Genomic DNA, 17,461 nt, shown 5'->3' with positions numbered 1-17,461 from the left:
AGGTATTTCTATTGTTAATTTGTTGGTTTTAATCAAAATAAAAAAAACTACACAAGTTTTTTTCAATCTGCCTCGACATGCCTGACATGTCGAGGTAAATTGAGGAAATCTAGGCATGTTGATTCCAGTAGTAAAGATGGACTAATCGAGACCTATCAAGGCCTTATCGAGGCAATGGTTTCATATGAATACTTATCGAGGCCATTAAGCTCTATCGAGGACCATCGAGACAGACAGTTTCATTTGATGATTCAAGCTCTATTGAGGCCCATCGAGTCTCATCGAGGCAAATGGTTTCACTTAATGATTCGTGGCCTATCGAGGCCCATCAAGTCCTATCGAGATAGATGATTTCATGTGATGATTCGAGGCTCATCAAGGCAGATGGCTTCATATTAACGTTTAGGGTTCTATCGTGGCTAATCGAGGTAGATTGTTTGACCTATCGAGCGCTATCGAGGTAGTGTTAAAATTTGGTGTTTTGCAAATTATAGAGTAGTCATATCGTGACCTGTCGAGTCTTGTCGAATTTTTCGATGTCAGCATAAAAAAATGTGATAGTTTAATGCATACATAAGATTACCAACCATAATAATTACCCCTAAACACCCAAACCTATAAATATATATACAAAGGAAAAAATAATGGCTATGAACTCAATGAGCTAATGTCTGGTACCATAGGTCCCAATGGGGTCTTTGCCTATTCAATCAACCCATGCTTCTGAAACTCCTTTATAAGGGTCTCAGTGTGAGCACTTCCCCTATGAGTAACACGGGTTGGAAAGTGCTTTCATGGTACAATAAGGTCAGACATCTGAAAAAAAAAAAAACTGTTAAATTTTGGTTTTTTAAAGTAATTGGGTAACCATCGAGGCATGTGGAGACATGTCGAGGCAACAAAGTTTCAATAACAATCTATATTTATCGAGTCTTATCGTGGCCCATCGAGGTATCACAATTTATAAGTCTAACTATTTTAATCAAGCATTATTGAGGCATATCGAGGCACCACTAAATTCAAATTTTTTTTTTTAAAATTATACAGGTAATCATCAAGGCCCATCGAGGCCTATCAAGGTAATATTTATATTTACGTTCAATCGAGCTGCATTAAGACCTATCGAGGTCTGTCGAGACACATTCATACTCTACAACTATCTAACCCCTATCGAGACCCGTCGAGGTCTATCAAGACATGTCGAGGTGACATCCCTCTGGGCTTGTTCAGGTCAGTCGAGTTTCATTGAGGCATATCGAGGTGTTTATAACTGTCGAGTTGACTGTTGTTGATGCCTATCAATTTCTATCGATGTAGATGCAAAACTTTGAAGAAAAAAAACTCAAATTTTCCTATTAACAACCCCGATCTAAACTATGAACAAAAATCACAAGACAAACAAGTGCAGACAAACAAACCCATAAATGGATCAAGGACTCACCTTCGTTTTCTTTTGGGTGGCTTCTTCGAGTTTTGGGTCGTCTCCTCCAACGTCGTCGCCTCTTCGTTCGTCCCCTCCGACGCGCCAACGACCACGATAAGGATTTGATCACTACCAAGGGAAGCTTTGGGGGTTTTTTGGGGTTCTTGTTTCGACACCGAGAGATTGGAGAAGATATTTGGGGGATTTTTTTGGAGTTTTGGTTTCAGGACCAAAAGAGTGAAGGAGAGAATAGAGGGAGAGGGAAACAAATGACAGGAGTATTTCAGGAACTAATGGAAATAATAAGACCAAATTAAGATGAGAATAATGGTAGGATATTTTTCAATTAGTACCCCAAATAATGCATAAATACTCAAATTTCCCTATTCAATAATAAGAAGATCTCTCCAACTCAATAACCTTGGCATACATCTTAGCACAACCCAAGTACAGTAGAAATACTCAATCAAATACACAAACCTCATCGCTACATCAAGCACAATCTAAGTCATACACGTTAGTACTACAATTTATGTTCCGTCATCATCATTGAAAATGGAGATAACAAGCACTACAAATTTTTTAACAAAAAATGCTATATAGGCTTTATATTAGGCTTCTTTTTTTTTTTTTACAAAAATATTATTTTGGACCCCGTGTTGTGCAAAAGTTAACGATTGGACTTTGTGTGTTTGTGAAATGACAATTTTGACCATATGTTTTACAAAATTGAACAAATTAATACATACCAATTTTAGTCAAACTATTTTTCCATATGACAAAAATACCCCTAGTTTTATAAATAAGTTTATTTAATAATATTAATATAGTGCTATTAAATTAAAAATATATAAAAAGTAAATTAAATAATTAAATTAAATTGATTTTTAAATATAAACTAATTAAAAAAAAATAAATTAAAACTCAAAACAAAAACAAAATCAAAATTAAAATTAACCCCTCTCTCTCCTCTTCCCTTTTCCCTCTCTCCTTCTCTTTCTCCCTGTCTCTTCTCTTTCTGTAAACCCTAGCCACCCTTCCGTACTAGCCGCTTAGAAAAGTGATCGCCCAGATGATAACTCTACAAAATAGAGTTATTTTACCACTTTTTATGTGCTAATTGTTGCTTAATTCTTGAGTTTTTAAATAATTTATTAAGTTTTTAAGTAATTTTGAATTTATTAGTCTTATCATGATTTTATATACTTTTGTGTGTTTTTATAATTATTTTGTTGTAAAATATTGTAGTTAATTATTTGAATTATTATTGTTAAGTTAGTGTTAAAAAAAATGTTGTATTATTGAACTTAAATGTAAAATATAATTAAGTTATAATTAATACTTTCAAATAATTAAATTGATTTATTTTTTAATTGAAAATATTATATTATGATTTATTTTATATTTATTTTGTAGGGAATTTATGCTCTTGAAAAGCAATGAAAATGATGAAAAAAGATGGCATTTTTGTGAAGAATGGCAAAGGAATTTGGCATTTTTCCCTTAGGCCCACATGCTTAGGCCCAAGCCCAACATCAACCAGCCCTTGAAGATGTCCCAGCCAAGCTTCTCCACCAAAGCAGTCCCTGCCTTCCCTCCAGCCTTCACTCACGCCTGGGCATTTTTTTTGGTTAATTCCCAACAAGCTGCTCCATTTTGCATCAACACTTCAGCATTGCACCCAGCACATCACGCCTGGCACCCAAAGCAGCCACTCAGTCCACCATCTGTCACAGCCGTATGCCACACAGCTGCTCCCCACGCCCAATTCAGCCCCAAGCCTGCCAAAACAACCAGCCACTTTGCCTCTAATTTCTTGTCCCCTATATTCAAAAATGCCAATTTTTTACCACACTTTCTACATATTTTACCCCAAAACATAATTATTACACCCTATAATTTACCCCTATTTGCCATATTATAATTAATTAAATTAATTTAATCAATTTAATTATTTTAAATTGATTATTTTAATTCCCATTTTTTTGGCTATAAATAAGAGAGTTAGGGTGTCCATTTGAGAGGGAGGTTACTATACCATAATTTCTACACATTCAAAACCTCTCAATTTTCTTCTTCTTCTTCTTCTTCTTTTTATTATTTTCTATGTATTTTTAGAGGAAATTTTGGAGGTTTCTCCTCCAAATTTTCCTATTTATGTTTGTAATTTTTAGTGTGTATTTGTTATTCTAGTTATGTGTTTCTAATCTTTTTAAGATTATTAAGGTGATGATGAAACATTTTGTAACTAGATAATATTTATTTTGTATGTTGATTTCCCATTTTGTGCAACAAAGTTTATGGAATTTTCTTCTTCAAATATATTCTTTCATCTTAAATATCATGTATTTTGGATTGTTAGTATATATTTACACTTTGTTCTTCATTAGTGCTAAAACATGATATTCTTTGTGTAAGATGTGTCATTAAATTGTACACATCCATGCTTAGAACAAAAATATTATGTTTTGCCTTATAAATAATGTTCATTGATTTATTTGTTATTTCATTAGATTGATTTACACTAAATGCTTTGAAATTATAATTTTGAAAAGTGAAGAAAAATCTTATCTTTTTAGAAATAATTTGTGCTTAAAGTTATAAATCTATTTAGAAAATGATAGTTTGATTTATTTTAACTATCACTAAAACTTGGGAATTAATGTACTTATAAATATTATTGAACTTATATTTTGTGGATTCCAATCCTTAATAATCTTATTTTACCATCTTCATTTCTATTATTAATTTATGTTATATATATTGTCTTTAATTTATTTATTATTATCTTTTATTTTATTTTTATTGTTATAAATTATCATCAATCTTTGGAACTAGGTTAGAATTTATTAATTTTGGTTTAAAATAAGTTTCTCTTTTCGATTTTAGACAACTCCTTTGGGTTCGATCTCGTGCTTACACGAAAACTATTCTATAAATACGATTCGTGCGCTTGCGAGTATAAATATTTAAAACATACCCGTTTTGGGTCCATCACCAGACCCACCTATCTCTTCTCCCTGCCTCTCTCTCTCTCTTTCACGTGTTCTTCTCTATTTCCTCTCTATCTGAATGACGCTATCCCTCATTCTTCTTTATTTCTCTTTCTCTCCCGTGTTCATCTTCTCCACGACGTTGGTTGGAGTTTCTCAGATCTGGGTTTCTTTCTTCTTCCTCCTTCTCAGATCTAGGCTTTAAACCGAGGTAGGGATGGAATGCGTGAGTCTAGGTTTCGTTTAGAGGGTGTGACTCTGGCAACGAAATCTGGGTTCATTTAAGGGGAGTATTCAGCAAGGTTATGACTTGGGCAAGTTCGTTGGGGGAAGCTCCGGTGAGGATATGACATGGGCAAGTTGGTGTGTGGATTTTTGGGTTCGTGCAGGGGCAGCTCCAGCGAGGATATGAGTTGGGCAGGTTCATGTGGGCAATGGGCATCAGGTGGGGGGCAGCTCTGATCTAATTTTGTTTCCTCATGTTCTTGCTAGTTATGAGTTTTTGTTGTAATGGTACAAGGTGCAATTTCTCGTATTAATTGTGGGTTTGTTGGATTCATAATTGCAGGTTGTTGGGATTGTTTATGGGCATATTGGTTGATTTTCATTTGAGTATTTGGGTGTTGTGTACAAATTTTGGAATAGATTTTTGTTATAAAATTGGGTTTCCCATAAAGATTTATGAGTTATAGTTTTTTTTAATTCCCACACTAGTGTTTTGATTTGTATGTTGTTCATATGAGATTTGACTAGTACGAATGATTTTGGTTTTGATTTTAATGTTAATGTAAATTTTTTGTTTGTTAAAATTTAGGATTTTTTATTTTATTCTTAATTTTTAAAGTTTAGAGTTTTAACTAATTAAAATATATCTTTTTTTAATTATTTTTTATATTTATATTAATTCTTAATTGAATAATGTTTTATATTATATAATTTATTTTATTAAATAAAAAATTGAGGATATTTTGGTTATATTGAAAAATAGCTTGACCAAAATTGGGCTTAGGGAATTAATTTGTTCCATTTTACAAAACATAGAGTCCAAATTATCATTTAACAAAACACAAAATACGATCAGTAACTTTTGCACAGCACAGAGTCCAAATAGTTATTTACCCTTGAAAGAATGATTATGAGTTGTTATAATACTCATCAAAATAATAATAGGTAGGGCTTTGCAAAAAATTTTGCAACCCGCCCAACCAGAATAACCCACCCAAACTAACCCGAAAAAAATTAACAAAAAATGCAACTCGAAAATCCTGATCTTCATTTCAAACCGCCAAATTATTATATTGGGCGAGTTGAGATTTTTGGCAACCCACTCAATAAATGATTTGTCTAATTTTTTTTTTATAAAAAATCCTATATTTTAAATTAACAATTATTTAGTTACAAATACAAACTAAAAATAGAGAAAATAATAAAAAAATTAGTGAAAATTGATTTTTTTAGAAAAAAGTTTCAGCGGTTTGGGCGGGTTAGTTGGGTTGAACTTTAATTTTTTTTTAATTGGGTGGGTTACGGGTTGAAAAATACCAACCTGATTATAAGTTTGAGTTTGTCAAAAATTTACCAAATTCGCCCAAATCGACCAATGAACACCCCTAAAAATAGGAGTGGGTCATAGTGTAAAATTAATAAAATCGTGGAAAGCAAAATACTAAGGGAAATTTCATGTTATATGCATGATAACTTAGTGAATTTTTTAATATACCAACATAAGTTACTATCCTAAATATATGACAATTTCAATTTTTTGGACAAAAATACCCCTAACATTCAAACACCAATTTCTCTCTCAGTCTGAACTTTCTCTCTCTCTCTTTAACGTCTCTCATTCTCTCACTCTTTCTCTCATTCTAATCTTGTAGATCTTGAAAAAAATACCAAAATTAAAAAAAAAAATCATCTAAAACAAATATTTTTTTAGTCAAAAAATATGAACCTCCAAAGTTTTCATTAAATTTCAGCACATAACATTGAAATTGCATCGAAAAAGTATCGTTTTGGCCAAAAATTAAGTTTTCATGATTGCATCGCAAGAGCATCGAAACACCATTGATTTTGCATTAAAATTGCATCGAAACACCATCGATTTTTGCATCGAAATTCCATCAAAAAATCATCGTTTAGGCAAAAAATCAAGTTTCATGATGGCATCGCAAGAGCATCGAAACACCATCGATTTTGCATCGAAAAAACATCATTTAAAAAAAAAAAACCAAGTTTTCATGATTGCATCGCAAGAGCATCGAAACACCATCGATTTGATTTTTGGCAAAAACAATGCATTTTTTGATGCAATTTCGATGCAATCATGAAATTTGATTTTGCCAAAACGATGATTTCTCGATGCAATCATGAAAACTTGTTTTTTTTGTTGCCAAAACGATATTTTTTGATGCAAAATTGATGCTTTTTTCAATGCAAAATCGATGGTGTTTCGATGCTCTTGCGATACAATCATGAAAACTTGTTTTTTGGCCAAAACGATGCTTTTCAATGCAAAATCTATGTAATTTCGATGTTCTTGCCACGCAATCATGAAACTTGATTTTTGGCCAAAACGATATTTTTTTCGATGCAAAATCGATGGTGTTTTGATGCTTTCGTGATGCAATTATGAAAACTTGTTTTTTGCATGAAACATTATTTTTTCGATGCAAAATCGATGTTGTTTCGATGCAATCATAAAAACTTGATTTTTGGCCAAAACGATACTTTTTCGATGCAATTTTGATGTTTTGCACTTAAATTTGGCAAAAGCTTTGTATAATCATATTGTTTTAACTCAAATGTCTATTTGAGATGATTTTTTTTTTCAATTTTGTTATTTTTTTTAGATCTACAAGATTAGAATGAGAGAGTGAGAGTGATGCAATGAGAGACTTGAGAGAGAGAGTTCGGACTAAGAAAAAAAATTGGTATTTAAATATTAGAAGTATTTTTATAAAAAAAAAAATTTTAATTGTATATATTTTATAGAGTAACTTTTATTTTCATATTAAAAAAATTCACTACTAATCGTACATATAAAAATTTCCCAATACTAAATGCGTGTGTTTTTTTTTTCAAGAAAAGAAAATATGATTTAATCTCAGCCGTCAGTGGAAACCTTTTTACCGTCGATCATTTCCCTCCTATATCTAGCGCTCATACAATCTAGGGTTCTCAAGACTTCAGCAGGGGAAGAGCGGCAGAACCTATCCGAGTGCAGTCGCAGCATTTCTACAATCATGGCTACCCAAATGAGCAAAAAGCGAAAGGTACACCGCCACGAAGCTGATTCTATCAATCTCAATACACTAAGCTTTTATTAATAAGTATATATGTATGCATTTACAGTTTGTAGCTGACGGAGTGTTCTTCGCTGAGCTGAACGAAGTGTTGACCAGAGAGCTTGCTGAAGATGGCTACTCCGGCGTTGAAGTTAGGGTTACGCCTATGCGGACGGAGATCATCATCAGGGCTACTCGTACTCAGAACGTTCTTGGTAATTTACCAACTCAGTTGTTTTTAGAATTTTGATTCTGTCGTTTAATACGAGTACTTCAATTTTGAGTTGATTATTCTATTATCAGATATTTGTTTTTGGCCATTTCTGAGATTTTGAATTCAGGGGTTATGTATTTGGGTCCTAAGTTGGAGCAGAGTTATCCAGTTCCCCTGGCTGATTATGGTTTTGATTAATGGGATAGGTGAGAAGGGACGAAGAATTAGAGAACTAACATCTGTTGTTCAGAAACGTTTTAAATTTCCGGAGAACAGTGTTGAGCTCTATGCCGAGAAAGTCAACAACAGAGGGCTTTGTGCAATTGCTCAGGCAGAGTCCCTGCGTTACAAGCTTCTTGGGGGGCTTGCTGTCCGCAGGTATGCCTTGAAACTTGGATGGAGCTAGTATTAGTAGATTGTGTTTCTGTAGGACTCGACTATCATGATCTATATTAATTCAACCATATACTTTAATTTATAATGCATATTTTGTTTGTGAGTCTGCTTGATTTTTACGCAAGGATATATAGTCTATCACCAATTTTTGATCAACATTGTATTGGAAAAGTTTTATGTTGCCCAAGTATCTTCAGACCTAAGCATATTTGGTTGAAATGTTGCTTTGAATATGTCTCCTATGTATGTGGATGGTAAACTAAAGCACAAGTTAAAAACATTAAATAGCTATATATTAATTTACAAATTCTTCTAGCATTTATTATACTATTTCCTGTCCCAAAAACAATGGGTTAGAGGATCCAAAAGAATGCTTATATAAATTATTTGGGGTTTTTAGTTTTCTTTGAACTCTTTATTAGTTCTAAGAGTTCGGGAACTCCAACATTTTCATAAATCTTTAAGTGGTTGCACTCTTCCACTCCCTCCCTAATGTGTAAACTAAGTGCTGCGAGGGTTTCATTTCATGTCTATCATATCCAACTTAAATTAAAGTGAATAAAATATTGTACTATGGTAAACTAAAGCATAAGTTAAACATTTACTTGGCTCTATTTTATTTTACAGTTACTAACGGCATTCATTTTACTATTTCCTGTCCTAGAAATAATGGGCCAGAGGATCCAAAAGGATGCTTACATAAATTATTTGGAGTTTTTAGTTTTCTTTGAACTCTTTAGTTCTTAGAGTTCGGGAACTCCAACAATTTTATTAATCTGTCAGCTCTCAAAACAAATACTGTTATTTTCTTAAGAAGTTAGTGGTTACACAATTAAACCTACCTCTCCCACTCTCTCCCCAATGTGTAAACTAAGTGCTGTAAGGTTAAGGTTTCATGTACATATTATCCAACTTAACTATTGGTGGATGAAACATTGTGCTATGGTAAACTAAAGCATATGTTAAATACTTTACTTAGCTCTATATTAATTTACAGTTGCTACTAGCTGTCGTTTTACTATTCCTTGTTCTAAAAATAATGGGTTAGAGGATCCAAATAGATGCATATATAAATTATTTGGAGTTTTTAGTTTTCTTTGAACTCTTTAGTTCTTAGAGTTCGGGAACTCCAACATTTTCATAAATCTTTAAGTGGTTGTACATTAAACCTATCTCATCCACTCCCTCCCTAGTGTGTATTGTGTAAACTAAGTGCTGTGAGGTTTTCAGTTCATGTCTATCATATCCACTTAAATAACGGTGAATGAAATATTGTGCTATGGTAAACTAAGGCATAAGTTAAACAATTTGCTTAGGGGTGTTTGGTATGGGGTAAAGTAAAGGTGGGAATGAGAATCTAAATCCCTTTCTATGTTTGGTTCAGAGGTAAAGTTAATAATTTGTGTGGGTCTTACATGTATTTTAAGGGTAAAGTGAACCCTTTTGTATTCAAGAGTTTCATATTACCTCCGTCCTAAGCCCATCTACACTTTTCAAGGCAACTCAACTACTCAAAACAAACAATCTCTTAGCTCTATATTATTTTACAGTTCTATCTGCATTCATCTTACTTTTTCCTGTCCTAAAAATAATGGGTTAGAGGATCCAAAAGGATGCTTATATAAATTATCTGGAGTTTTTAGTTTTCTTTGAACTCTTTAGTTCTTAGAGTTCGGGAACTCCAACAATCTCACTAATCTGTCATCTTTCATAATAAATACTGTTATTTTTTTTTACGTGGTTACACAATTAAATTTACCTTCCCGATGTGTAAACTTTAGTGCTGTAAGGGTTAGTGTTTCACGTAAATCATATCCAACTTAAAAATATTGGTGAATGTAATATTGTGCTATAGTAAACTAAAGCACAAGTAAAACACTTTACATAGCTATATACTAGTTTACAGTTAGTACTACTAGCATTCATTTTACTATTCCCTGTCCTAAAAATTAAGGGGTTAGAGGATCCAAATGGATGCATTTATAAATTAGTTGGAGTTTTTAGTTTTCTTTGAACTCTTTAGTTCTTAGAGTTCGGGAACTCCAAAATTTTCAAAAATTTTAAAAGTGGTTGCAGAATTAAACCTATCTCTTCCACTCCCTCCCTAATGTGTAAACTAAGTGCTCTGAGGGTTTCATTTCATGTCTATCATATCTAACTTAAATAACAGTGAATGAAATATTGTGCTATGGTAAACTAAAGCATAAGTTAAACAATTTACTTAGCTCTATTTTATTTTACAGTACTACCTGCATTCATTTTACTATTCCCTGTCCTAAAAATAATGGGTTCGAGGATCCCAAATGATGCTTATATAAATTATTTGGAGTTTTTAGTTTTCTTTGAACTCTTTAGTTCTTAGAGTTCGGGAACTCCAACATTTTCAATACGTCATCTTTCATAACAAATACTGTTATTTTTGTTTAAGTGGTTAGTGGTCACACAATTAAATCTACCTCTCCCCTCCCTTCCCAATGTGCAAGCTTTAGTGCTGTAAGGGTTAGGGTTTCATGTAAATGATATCCAACCTAAAAATATTGGTGAATGAAATATTGTGCTATGGTGAACTAAAGCATTAGTAAAACACTTTACATACCTCTGTATTAATTTACAGTTACTACTACTAGCATTCAGTTTACTATTCCCTGTCCTAAAATATTGGGTTAGAGGATCCAAATGGATGCACATATAAATTAGTTGGAGTTTTTAGTTTTCTTTCAACTCTTTTCTAGTTCTTAGAGTTCGGGAACTCCAACATTTTCATTAATTTGTCAGCTCTTAAAACTAATATAACCTATTTTCTTAGAGTTCGGGAACTCCCAACATTTTCAATACGTCATCTTTCATAACAAATACTGTTATTTTTGTTCAAGTGGTTAGTGGTCACACAATTAAAATCTACCTCTCCCCTCCCTTCCCAATGTGCAAGCTTTAGTGCTGTAAGGGTTAGGGTTTCATGTAAATGATATCCAACCTAAAAGTATTGGTGAATGAAATATCGTGCTATGGTGAACTAAAGCATAAGTAAAACACTTTACATAGCTCTGTATTAATTTACAGTTCCTACTACTAGCATTCATTTTACTATTCCCTGTCCTAAAATATTGGGTTAGAGGATCCAAATGGATGCACATATAAATTAGTTGGAGTTTTTAGTTTTCTTTTAACTCTTTTCTAGTTCTTAGAGTTCGGGAACTCCAACATTTTCATTAATTTGTCAGCTCTTAAAACTAATATAACCTATTTTCTTGAAGTGGCTGCACAATTAAACCTACCTTCCCCACTCCCCATTATGTAAACTACTCTTTCTATGTTTACTGCTGTAAGTCTAGAGGTGGCTATGCTACTTTGCGTTTGCCCTATTCAGACAAGCTTCAGTGTACTACTACAGTATCCTTGTCTATCTACTTCATTGTGTTTATGATTATAGGAAGAATACGAGAGTACCTTGAAGAACTATGCTCTTTTAGGACTAATATGCTTGTAATTGAGATCTTAGTATTTGGTGCTAATATCTTTCATATGTTAATTCATTTTTCTTTGAACTTCTTTCTAGGGCTTGCTATGGTGTCCTTAGATTTGTCATGGAGAGTGGAGCAAAGGGATGCGAGGTGGGATATTGAGTATTTCCATATATTTTTTTTATTCATCTCAAAAGTTGTCTACTCTCTTTAAAGTAGAAGACTTGAATCTTTTACAACACGCAGGTTATTGTTAGTGGTAAGCTCAGGGCCCAGCGTGCAAAATCCATGAAATTTAAGGATGGATACATGATATCTTCCGGTCAGCCTGTCAAAGAATATATTGACTCAGCAGTGAGGCATGTGCTTCTTAGACAGGTTAGCTTCTTCTGTCTCTGGCTCAACTATTAAGGCAGTACAAGGCATAGTTTATCATTCATAATAAATAATGTCAGCTGAGTCCTCTGAGGATTATAATGTTTGCAGGGTGTTCTTGGTATCAAAGTCAAGATAATGCTTGATTGGGACCCCAAAGGTAAGCAAGGCCCCACAACGCCTCTACCCGATTTGGTCACAATCCACCCACCCAAAGATGAAGAAGAGTATGAATTTGAAAGGCCCTCTTCATTTGTGGCGACGGAAATACCAGTAGAAGTAGTTGATGCATAGATTATTATACTCTTACCTCCTTTTACTATCTTTAGCTTGCTGTGTCTGTCTAGGACTAAGGTGAAGACGTCTGTCTATAGACGTTTTCTCCTTGTAATTAATACTATTTGAGTTGAGAATGTGGGGTTTTTGTTGAGAAGTGTTGTCTAATTCTACAGACATTTTAAATCACTACTTGTGGTTGATGGATTATCCATTTATGAGCAAAATCTTCGGGTATCTCCCATGAGATTGTAAAGGCTTTAGGGCTATTGTTTGTATTGTAACTCAAATTCATGCAATATTTCATTGCTGATGGTCCATCCAATTCGTCACTGCGCCTTGTAATTATTTTCAGTATTCCTCTCAACTATGGTTAGCTGAAGTGTTTGTCGAAAGGGATAAGTTAATCATATATTTGGGTAGACTTAGGTACCCCTATAAAATATATTTGATAAATTTTTAGCCATATATAAAGATAAATTTACCAAGTTACCTTCACTCCGGTACATCTTCAGCCTCTCACTTTCCACATTAGTCGTCATTTAGTCGGTGATTTTTCACTCCTTTCTATTACATATAATACTCGTGCATACATGTATATACTAGAAGCTGCTTACATAGTGACAACATACATGTTTATGATTTTTTAGGAAAAATTAAATTTGTATTTTGTTGTTTATGATTTTATATATATATATATATATGTGGAAGATTTTTGAATGTTTACTTATAATAATTATGATGATGTAAGATTTTTTTACATTAATTTGGAATTTATTAATTTTTTTTGTCAGGATTAATGTTGTTTCCAACGAGACACTAGTTATATTTAGAAATTGACATGTATTTGAAAAATAAAAAGTTTACAATATTATATTTTCATAATAAATACTTTTTTTCATCAAGTAACCCTTCTAAAAATTTGAAAAAATCAAAATTTATTTTTAGAAATATTAATTGTCAACTATAAATATAGACAATTGATCTTAATCTAAAAATTTGATGAAATATTAATTAACAACTATAAATATATACCATTGATCTTAATCCAATGATTAATATTAAAGTAACCATACAATGGAAGTAACCATTAAGAGTGCATCATAAATTTGCTTATTCTTGATAGAAGATAAATGTTATTCTAATTTCTTATTTAATTACATAGTCTTATTATTTGTACACATATAATACTTATACTAGACACCAGCAAATAAATATCTTATTTTAATTAAATAATTTATTTATTTTTGTTTAAGTTTGTTGTTTGTTTAGTTTTTGAATTTTGGAGTGACAACAAAAAATTATATATTATATGTTTAATGTAATATTAAATATTATACTTATATTTTAAATTTATATTTCTTACTAGTTTTTTTTAAATAATTTGTTACTAATTGACAGTAAATTATATTATATGTTTAATATGATATTATTCTAATAAATAAGTTTAAGTTTAATTAAATTTTATTTAAGTTATAAAACGCACGATTTTATTATTTTTAAATAATTATCATTGTAAAAGATCTAAAAAACATCATATTTTAATTTGTGTAATTATTTATTATTTTTAAATAATTATTATTTTAAAATATCTCAAAATATCATATTTTAATTTATTTAATTATTTATTATTTTTAAATAATTATCATTGTAAAACATCTCAAAAATATCTTATTTCAATTTTTTTTAATTATTTATTTATTTTATTTAAGTTTTAAGTGTTTACAAACTACAGTTAAATATAAGAATATTCCGTTAAAATTAACATTAAAAAAATAAAAAATCGTTAAAACCAAGAATTTCTGTTATCTACGCATTTATTATATAAAAGAGATATAATGTATTTATTATATAGAAGAGATATAATGTATTTATTATGTATATTAATATTATATATAGCAATTTAATTTTGTTGACGCGGTTATTCGCCAACAAGTAATTATACGAATAAACAAGATGGATTAGTGCCAATTAGTGTACCGTAATATGAAAATAGTTTAATTCTAGATTTGGGAAATTGATAACATGGGAAGGTGATCGCTCCTTTCTTTTTTAGGTGGTTCGAACGTTAAAATCTCTCTAGTCCATCAGTCGATATTATTGATATCTCTCGGTTAATTCTTACAAAGTGCTTCTTTACAAAAAAAAATGTCCAACCCCCTGCAATGCCCAGGATCTTGGTATTTATAGGGAGAGGATACCTGGGTTGGCAAAGGGGGTCATCCCGTGACCTCTACCTTTCACGTCATCTCTGCGACACTGATGATTAATTCCTAAAATCTGATAGTGAAGTGTGGTCTAATCAATAGGTAAGGAGGGATAACGGGCCGCACGGCCCAATCCAGACGTGGGATGTCTGAATACGCACGTTTATACTGCGTGCCCGAGAATTCAAGAATGAAATAGACATGTGATGTCTGATATATGCACGTTTACATTGTGTGGTTGTCTTTACAAGGGTTCAGATGTCAGACCTATGCCGCATCACGAGCTTGATGTAGCGCCAGCTCGTGATATCCATACCACTAACCCGTTGCCTTCGAGTGAACTGCTAACTCTCTAATCAGCTCGGACAGGACAGGTGGAAACCCGTGATAACAGCTCCGGGTGGACGATTTACACGTGGCGGATCGAACTAGGCCCTTTTCCAGCTCGCCGATAGCTCGCGGATATTTAGGGCGTACATTTGCCCCCAAGCCCTTGCTCGTGATCCATGATGTCATCTGCGACCTCCACAGCGGGGGCTTTTAAGTTTCCTTTTCGACTCTCCATGTCCCGCCCACTGCGCAGGTATCGGACACGTGGAGCGTCGTGGTTGGTGACTGTCCGGCTTCCGAGAATTGCATTAAATGGCCTAGCCTATCTTCGGCTGTCGTTTCGCCTCTCGAGTTATGAGCCTCGTATCTCGCATTAATGCGATCGAACGGTCTTTGTTCTTTTACCTCTTATGTATATATAAGGTTGGCCACCTTCCGCATTAGCCACCCTTTATTTGAATTTTTTTCCTCATATTCTCTCCTTTTTATCCTCATAAGTCTTTCTTCTTCCGGTTATCATCTCAATAATCCCTACGCTCTTGCCATAAGATTTTCTGCACCAGTCCAGCTTTAAAGATTCTACTAGGATTCCGACTCCTACGCTTTTTACGGCTTCCATATAAAAAATACACTGTAAGTCCTCTGTCTGTTGCATGCTTTTATCTTTCTGTTAGGTAAGCCTCATTCTTAGTCGCACAGTGTAGGTTGTTTTTGGCTGATTTTTGGTGCATAGGTTTTGATCCTAGGTATATCGATTATATGAGAACATGTCTAGGAACTTGATGCATAGGACAAGATAATTTTTGGGTAACTTTTCTGGGTAGTTTTATGGAATGGCTGTTTGGAGAGGGGAAGACGATAGGTTTCTGGGGTGCAAAATCGGGTAGCTTAGGGGTCACGCTTCCTAGGCGGTTTTGCTTTTCGAAACTCTCCCTCCAAGGTAAGCATTATCCTGACTCTCCTGACACACAGATCCTGAGCAATTAGGGATCCGTTGGAAACACGGGCGCGTGATCATGGCGTCGCGTGGCCTCACGCACCGCGGGCTGAGATTACCTCAGCCCGTGACGAAAATCACTTCTCGCGCTAGATTCCCTTTTCTATTTTTAGGTCGCCTATTTAAACTTTATTCATCTTTGTTAGTTAGGCGACCAGATGGGACCTAGGAAGAACATACCTAAAAAGAGCGTTGCAGGTTCATCATCCCAGCAGGCTAGCAAGGGAAAAGAGATATTCGCGGAATCTCCAATTCCCCACTTTGGTCCGACAGTGGAGAAAGAGGTCGAGGTAGGACCTGATGCCTTCTTCGAGACAGAGAGGATAGTCTTGAAGGTTACGACCCAAGGGAGGGTCAACAAGATCCTGCTATCCTATAACATCGAAATTAGGACAAGCGCTCTTGTTGCCTGACCTCCCCTTGAGGGCGAGAGGAGCTGCACGCCCCTCGACGAGGAGTTCGCGGCCTGGAGCGACGAGCACCTCAAGGTCGGGGTCGGGGCCTTCTTACCTTTGGACCAGTACTTCGCGGATTTTCTTAATTACGTGAGGCTGGCTCCCTTCCAACTGCCCCCCAACTCCTACCATCTGCTAGCGGGGCTGAGGTATCTCTTCCTGAAGCATGAGTGGGAGGTCCCTACACCAGCAGACATCCTGTATTTCTTTTGCCTCAATGCCAGCCCGGATCAACGGGGGCGAGGGGACGAGTTCTACTACCTAACCCGTTTTCCCAATTCTCCTGCAGTCATCGAGCTGCCCAGCCACCCCAACAACTTCAAGGACCAGTTCTTCATGTCTACGGGGTTTCGCAATTGCGATCACCACAACTTCAACCGTCCTCGTAAGTTTCTTCTATCCTTAGCTCGCAAAATCGCCACGTTTGCTTTATTTCTTTTCATGTGTATTGACTTGAATACCATCGTGCAGCCATTTTTGCGAGGACGACCGAATCGGTGACCCTCGGGGTCAATATGAGACCTTGGCAGGGCTCCCACCAAGTGAAAAAGACTATCGCCAACTCGTCTCTGATGAGATGATGCTGGCGTGCAAGTTAATTTCTCCGGGTCAGACCTTGGCCTTGAGGAGGTTGCGGGCTATCCCAGTAGCTCACGAGTTGGTGCCCATCCCCGAGGGGGGTGCTGCGATCAATGAAAAGCAGGAGGAGGAAGACGAGGTGCTACTCGTGCGTCGGAAGCAGGCTCTTGAGATTGCACAGGGGCTCGACGCAGATCGGATCCAGTCCGGGGCAGCAACTGGCCCCTCCGGCCAAGGTAACCCATACTTGTTTAGGGACTTAGACAGGGCTACCGTAGACCTTCGGCTTGCTAGGTTTAACCCAAGCCAGCTCGTACATCGTCATCAAGATGACCCAGACCTTAACATAACTCTACTCCAGTGCGTCGATCAATTAGTGTTGTGCCATGACATGGGCTGCCCTAGGGGCACTGTAGTAGTAGATACCACCCTGGCTTTTAGGTTGGCATTTTTTGAGGAGTATGGGACCAA

General features: G+C 34.7%; 1 protein-coding gene across 2 annotated transcripts; it reads left to right on the top strand.

Annotated features, from left to right (window-relative positions):
• The first annotated feature begins 7,529 nt into the window (after positions 1-7,529).
• On the top strand, positions 7,530-12,754 carry LOC133794529 (small ribosomal subunit protein uS3x-like). Of its 2 annotated transcripts, none has more exons than XM_062231810.1 (6): positions 7,530-7,688; positions 7,768-7,915; positions 8,042-8,292; positions 11,867-11,921; positions 12,018-12,149; positions 12,258-12,754. In XM_062231810.1, exons 2-6 carry the CDS (start codon positions 7,832-7,834, stop codon positions 12,438-12,440), a joined length of 705 nt encoding a protein of 234 aa, XP_062087794.1. In that variant the 5' UTR covers positions 7,530-7,688; positions 7,768-7,831; the 3' UTR covers positions 12,441-12,754. The 2 variants fall into 2 exon arrangements, with proteins under 2 accessions (XP_062087794.1, XP_062087793.1); XM_062231809.1 differs by having other exon boundaries at positions 7,531-7,688; positions 8,121-8,292.
• Positions 12,755-17,461: the final 4,707 nt, after the last annotated feature.

This window comes from Humulus lupulus, chromosome 8 (assembly GCF_963169125.1).
Source record: "Humulus lupulus chromosome 8, drHumLupu1.1, whole genome shotgun sequence".
Classification (NCBI taxonomy): Eukaryota; Viridiplantae; Streptophyta; class Magnoliopsida; order Rosales; family Cannabaceae; genus Humulus; species Humulus lupulus.
Note: the sequence above shows the minus strand (reverse complement) of the source record. Positions and strands in the feature narration are given on the sequence as shown.

Bases quoted from the DNA above. Each gene is read 5' to 3' on its own strand.
- LOC133794529 (XM_062231809.1), top strand. From the start codon at position 7,659: ATGGCTACCCAAATGAGCAAAAAGCGAAAG. The intron at 7,689-7,767 runs GTACACCGCCAC...ATGCATTTACAG, and splicing joins AAATGAGCAAAAAGCGAAAG to TTTGTAGCTGACGGAGTGTT. The intron at 11,922-12,017 runs GTGGGATATTGA...TACAACACGCAG, and splicing joins GTGGAGCAAAGGGATGCGAG to GTTATTGTTAGTGGTAAGCT.